This window comes from Etheostoma cragini, chromosome 2 (genome assembly GCF_013103735.1).
Source record: "Etheostoma cragini isolate CJK2018 chromosome 2, CSU_Ecrag_1.0, whole genome shotgun sequence".
Classification (NCBI taxonomy): Eukaryota; Metazoa; Chordata; class Actinopteri; order Perciformes; family Percidae; genus Etheostoma; species Etheostoma cragini.
The window spans coordinates 22465812-22472962 of record NC_048408.1 but is presented as its reverse complement, the minus strand read 5'-3'; the positions used below and the strand labels follow the sequence as shown (position 1 = coordinate 22472962).

Here is a 7151-nt window from a genome sequence, read left to right as displayed (position 1 = left end):
GACACCAGAGGCCAAACCGGCGGTCACACCGACGGTGACACTGGCGGCAAGAGCGGCGGCAAGAGGGGCGGTCACACTGGTGGCGACACCGCAGGCCACACCAGAGGTAACACCGGTGCCGAAACCAGAGGCAACACTGGTGCCGACACCAGAGGCCACACCGGCGGTGACACTGGCGGCAAGAGTGGCGGCAAGAGGGCCAGTCACACTGGTGGCGACACCACAGGCCACACCAGAGGTAACACCGGTGCTGAAACCAGAGGCAACACTGGCGGTGACACTGGCGGCAAAAGCGGCGGCAAGAGGGGCGCCGACACCAGAGGCAACACCGGTGCCGACACCAGAGGCCACACCGGCGGCGACAACAGAGGCCACACCGGCGGTGACACTGGCGGCAAGAGCGGCGGCAAGAGGGGCGGTGGCGAGAAGACGGGTGGCGACAATGGCGGGAAGAGCAGCAAGAGTGGTGGCCACACCGGCGGCAAGACGGATGGCAAGACGGGCAGAGACAGTGCCGGCAAGAGTGACGATAAGACTGGCGGCAAGACAGGCGCCAAGATCACTGGCAAGACCAGAACAACTAAAGTGAGAAGACACATTTAATGGCACATTAATATCATCATGCATGTTGTTTCTGTATGTTTTTTCAGCTGATGTCTATGTGCGTGTGTGTGTGTGTGTGTGTGTGTATGTGTGTGTGTGCGTTTGCATATTCATATCCGCCAGATCAACGGTATAAACCAGGATGTAAAAGTAATTGCCACGGGCACAGGGGAAGCAATGGTGAAAGTAAGTACAATTTGAGTGTTATTATCTAACAATATTTTACAGTAATTTAGTTTTATTTTGTCTTATTTTGTTAAACAGTAAGGATTCTGGCCAGCTACCCATATGTAGGTGTTAGCTCAGCTGTTGTCAAAACAGCAGGGCATGATGTAAAATGTAAATGCACCACTTGAATTAAATTAAATTAAATTATTGTGCTTAAATTCGGAGCACAGTAATTTAATTTAATTAAATTTTATTTATAGTATCAATTGATAACAAGAGTTATCTCGAGACACGGCTTTACAGACGAAATGGGTCATGTAACGCAAAATTTAATCATATCCATATAAACAGCATTGCAGCGGATGCGAGGACATTTGCACCAGTCTGTCCTAAAGAAGCTAACAGCTAACAGACGCAACTAGCACCAACTAGCACTGGTCACTGCCGGGACAAAATGTTGCATTTACTGGTAAACTGGTAAACCTTAATAACCGACTGCTATCTGTTGAGTTTTCCTCCCGTTACTCTGTCCTTTGTGACTGTCTACATCTAGAAACTAAGCTGCATGGGGCGCAGGGAACTTCTCTGACTGGCTCATGAGCAGACGGCTTTACGGAGCGGTAGATTGGCTTTGCAAAAAACCCGGAGCGTTCTATGAAATTAAGCTTTAAAAAAATAATCGCTCGATCACGCAAATTTGATAGTGGGAAGTCAAAATCGTGATAGCATTTAAAATTCGATTAATTGTGCAGCCCTAAATCTAAGTATATTTCAGGTCTTCTCGTTCTTTCTAGTGCTACTGCGTTTAAAGGTGAAGCGTTAGAAATTGAGGGCAAAAGGTGATGATTTTGATCTCGATTGAGCTCATAAAGTCGTCCCTACTCAAAGCTATAGGAATAGATGGCTCAATAGAACTGTTAACCTGTCTACTGTGCTGAAAAGAAACCTTGGGTTGTTCTTATTTCCTTCTTTTAGTGATGAGTAATGGTCTGATCCAGCATTTCTGAGAACATTCCTCTACAATGTCAGACTGTCTTGGCAATCTAAACGAGATTCTTCCAGTTTGGTGGAACGCCATTTACCTAAAATATTTGCAACATTTGGATTCATTTGTTGTCTGGTAGTTATTCCAAGGTGCAAGTTTCCTTTGCTTCATCATTTTCTTTTTCAGAGAAGCAACAGAGTCTAAAGTTGTCTGTAGGCAGGTCGTACCACCATCTACAAATTTATCAATTTGGGAGGGATTAAAGATAACAAAGATCCTCTGGTATATTAACCCTTTTGTGCCGGATGCTTCGCGCCGACACATCTACCGTCAGTTACTGCGTTGCACAACTCTGAACCTCCTGCTGGCTGCTGCGTGGCGCAGCATTTCGTATTCGTCAGTCTTTTCATGACGCGTGCAGCAGAGAAGGCACTGTCATTGGTTCAAATACACATGAGGCGGGTTTAAAGCCATGTGACCACCAAAATGTACTTTGGTTTGCTGAAAGTCATGTCAATCAACCAGACATACATGTGGTTTGTTTATGAATTTTTCTTCATCTACCACATCCTCCCTCCCAAACTCCTCACTATCTTTCACCTCAATGTCACTGCCCTCGCTGTCAAAATCCTCCTCTGTCGTAGCCATTTTCTTGCTCGTCTCTCAAAAATGCATAAACAAACGCACATGTATGTCTGGTTGATTGACAGGATTTTCAGCAAACTACAGTACATTTTGGTGGTCACATGGCTTTCAATAGCCAACAAGACCCGCCTCATGTGTATTTGAACCAATGACAGTGCGTTCTCTGATGTACGCGTCATGAAAAGACTGACGAATACAAAATCCTGCGCCACGCAGCAGCCGGCAGGAGGTTCAGAGTTGCGCAACGCAGTAACCGGCGCAAAGCATCCGGCACAAACGGGTTAACAAACGAAATTTATTGAAATACTGTTGGAATAGGTTCCTTAAATTTAGGTATAGTACTGTCAGATAGGCATCTAGTGTAGAAGCTTTTATTTACTTTAGTGTAGTTGGGTAGTATAAATTTTAAAGTTCTTAGAGAATCGTCTGATAAAAAATGATTCTGCGAAAAAAATAATGAATCGTCCATTTAAATGCCATACGTCAGCACAAGGTTGAGGGTGTGGTTAAAACAGTATTCAGTAGAACTGAATAGTTTCCAATTTTATCCCCCCCCCAACCTAAATCTTGGCAGGTAAAAGCCAAGATATACTTAGGTTGGAAAATGTTTCTATAAGTACCCTAAAATAAAAGAATTAACATGAAAATTGGCATTTTTTTTCCATCATTGTGTTCTTTTTGAATCTCTGAAAATACCAACAACTTAATTTAAATATGTGTGATAGATGTCTATTAGTTCATGACATATACAACGCTTTTCTCTGTCTGACAGATGGTGTCGCTGTATTACGCTTTGCCTAAAGAAAAAGAGAGTGACTGTCAGATGTTTAACTTGTCGGTGCAGCTCCTCCCAGGTAATTCGGTACCCTCTCTGTTGTTGTTTTTTTCTTCTGCCAAATACCTTATCTTTTTTAAATTGGATATACAAAACATTCAACTACTCAATACATTATTTTGCTACTGCAGAGAAAATGGATGAGGATGGGAACATATACAAGCTCAGAATAGAAGTTTTGTAAGTATAATAAAAAATTCATACTGACAACTGTTATAGTAACATGAACATGTATAACCAGCTAGCCCATACATTACCCGTTTGTTATTTTAATTATTCTGTCCATTCTGTGTGCAGGTATAAGGACAATGACAGTGATGCAACCATGTCAATCCTAGATATTGGCTTGCTAACTGGCTTCACCGTTAACACAAATGACCTGGATTTAGTAAGAACTTGTACAGATATTCAACGAAGTAAAAGTCTGTATGTTTAGTTTTCTAGTTTTTTTTAAAGTTTTCTGACTATGTGCGTGTTTGTGTGTGTGTGTGTGTGTGTGTGTGTGTGTTGTGGGTGTGTGTGTATGTGTGTATGCGTCTGTGTGTGTGTGTGTGTGTGTGTCTGTGTGTAGTTGTCTAAAGGACGAGCCCGCATCATTGCAAAATATGAGATGAACACAGTCCTGTCAGAAAGAGGCTCACTCATCATCTACCTGGATAAGGTTAGACTGTTTCCTACCTTTTTACTTTCTCTCTTTTGTATTAATCTTCCTTTCTTTATCGCTATCTCACTTTTGTCCACAGGTTTCTCACACACGACCAGAGGAGATCACTTTTAGGATCCATCAGAAGCTGAAAGTGGGAGTCTTACAACCAGCTGCTGTGTCTGTCTATGAATATTATGACCGTGAGTTCCAAAGACATTTTGAAACATATGATGCCTAAGGTAACACAGAGAAAAACAGGCATTATTATAATATTATTATTATATACTTTTTAAATTGATTTAACATACATCTTGTGAAATCTTTCTTTCCATTGCAGAAACACATTGTGTGAAATTCTACCATCCGGAGAGGAAAGCAGGAAAGCTGCTGCGGCTCTGTACAAATGATGAATGCACATGTGCAGAAGGTAAATAGGATGAAGTCGAACTGACCTAATCTGTTGTCTGTAAAAATAAATGTTACATTGGAAATTCTTGAATGAACACCTAAACCTAACACTAACATGGTGCTTCATAGAGATAAACCATTGATCCATCATGTGGGGCTTATCATCATGCATTGTCTTTAGACTGAAGTTGGGGGATTTTAAGGTCAAGAGAAGATTAAACAAGACATAGCGTCTACAGCCATGCTAGTGGCTCTTAGAGGTTGTACCTATGCACAACAACACTTTAATGCTAATGTGCTCAAAATGACAATGCTTACATGCTGTATATATAGATACAAAAATAAATCCCCCTTTCACCCCTTGTTGGGTGGTATGTGTCATCCTCAAGCTCGGGTCCTCTATCAAAGGCCTGGGAGTTTCAGGGTTCTGCGCAGTATCTTAGCTGTTCCTAGGAATGCCTTCTTCTGGACAGAGACCTCTGATGTTTTACCTAGAATCTGCTGTAGCCACTCTCCCAGTTTGGGGGTCACAGCCCCCAGTGCTCTGATTACCACTGGCACTACTGTTGCTCTTACTTTCCACATCTTTTCTAGCTTCTCTTTCAGCCCTTAGTATTTCTCAAGCTTCTCGAATTCCTTCTTCTTGATGTTGCTGTCCCTTGGGATTGCCACATCTATCACTACTGCCTTCTTCTGCTGTTTGTCAATCAACATGATGTCTGGTTGGTTAGCCATCACCAGTTTGTCAGTCTGGATCTTGAAGTCCCACCGGATCTTAGCTCGGTCATTCTTGACTACCTTAGGAGGTGTCTTCCATTTTGACCTTGGGACTTCCAGCCCATACTCATGGCAGATTTTCCTGTATACTATGACAGCTAACTGGTTATGGCGTTCCATGTACTCACTTCCTGCCTGCATCTTACACCCTGCTGTAATGTGCTGTAGAGTCTCAGGGGCATCCTTGCACAGTCTGCACCTGGGGTCCTGCCGGGTTTGGCAGACCCCTGCCTCTATTGATCTTGTACTGAGTGCCTGTTCTCGTGCCGCCATGATTGGTGCCTCTGTGCTGTCTTCCAGCCATTGGTAGGATTTCTTGATATCAGCCACTTCTGCCATGCAGTGGCTTGTCCCTCCATGACGGTTCTTCATCTTCCTTGTCCTCACCTTCGTGTTTCTGCTGCGTGAGGTATTCACTAAGCCCTTCATCTTCGGGGGCCATCTTTCTGATGTACTCCTGGATCTTCGTCGTTTCATCCTGGACAGGGGTCTTGACATGCACTAGCCCTCGGCCTTCTTTGCTACGCTTGGTGTATAGTCTCAGGGTGCTGGATTTGGGGTGAAACCCTCCATGCATTGTGATGAGCTTTCTCTTCTTGAAGTCAGTAGCCTCTATCTAATCCTTTGGCCAGTTTATTATACCAGCGTGGTATCTGATGACTGGCAGGACGTATGTGTTGATGGCTAGGATCTTGTTTTTCCAATTCAGCTGACTTTTCAGGACCTGCCTCACTCTTTGTAGGTATCTGGCTGTGGCGGTCTTTCTTGCTGCCTCCTCATGGTTTTTGTTAGCTTGTTGCACCCCAAGGTATTTATAGCTATACTGAAGATCTGCAATGCGGCCTTCTGGTAGTTCAATCCGCTCAGTTCTGATCATCTTTCCTTTTTTTGATACCATGCAACCACACTTGTACAGTCTGAACGACATTCCAATGTCGTTGCTGTAGATCCTGGTTAGGGCTGCACGATTATGGCCAAAATGAAAATCACATTTATTTTTGATCAAAATTTTGATCACGATTATTCTCACGATTATTTGTTGATTTTAACCAAAAACAATTTTTATCGCCATAAAGGCTATCTATTTACTCTTTATGAACAGGTCAAACGGCGGATACACACGTCGTGTGTATGAAATGTCTGTATCGTCACTGTGCTGCATTTTATGAACTATGATATTCTAGCCATGTGTCACATCTCTGGCCCAGATCCAGCAGCTCAGTCTCACATGCTGTTACTCTACAAACTGAAATTAGTTGCATTCAATAACTTCTTCTGTGTTCTTTGCCGTGGCAGCCGCAATAGCAGAGTTACCCGCGCAAACACTGGTACAAATACAGGTTGGCCCCTTATACTTAACAATATACAGCTGTGTCAATAAAAAATTGAAACTGTAGACAAATGTCAGAAGTGGGGACCGGCGGCCGCTGTGTGGCCGGGCGGCGCGAAAGAGAAAGAGGAGAGAGAGTAGAGGAGAGATCCAACACAGGCACGGCTTTACAGAAGAAATGGGTCATGTAACGCAAAATTAAACCATATCCATAAAAACAGCATTGCAGCGGATGCAAGGACATTAGCACCGGTGCGTCCTAGAGGAGCTAACAGCTAACAGACGCTACTAGCACCGACTAGCACTGGTCACTGCTGTTGTCTGTAAAACAACAGACGGGACAAAATGTTGTGTTTACTGATAAACTGGTAAACCTTGAGACCGACGTATAACCGACTGCTATCTGTGGAGTTTTCCTCTCGTTACTCTGTCCTCTGTGACTATCTACATCTAGAAACTAAGCTGCAATCGCTCGACCACACAAATTTGATCGTGGAAAGTCAAAATCCTGATCGCAATTAATATTTGATTAATTGTGCAGCCCTAATCCTGGTAGTGTGGATCAGTGAGTCAATGTCTCGCTCATTTTTGGCATACTGCTTGATGTCATCCATGTAGAAGAGATGACTGATGATTGTTCCGCTTTGGAATTGGTATCCGTAGCCAGTCTTTGTGATTGATTGATTGATTGATTGATATCTTTATTTCGAACATGCAAGAGAAAGTATATACAAATAAAATAAAAAAATAATAA

The 7151-nt window shown here is 43.1% G+C and overlaps 1 protein-coding gene across 1 annotated transcript in view; it reads left to right on the top strand.

Moving 5' to 3' along the window:
- LOC117958762 (complement C3-like) overlaps positions 1-7151 on the top strand; it is a 155296-nt gene that overhangs the window by 61630 nt on the left and 86515 nt on the right. The window contains exons 34-35 of the mRNA XM_034895388.1: positions 555-585; positions 727-789. Coding sequence (XP_034751279.1) covers positions 555-585; positions 727-789 — 94 coding nt within the window. The remainder of the gene's footprint in view (positions 1-554; positions 586-726; positions 790-7151) is intronic.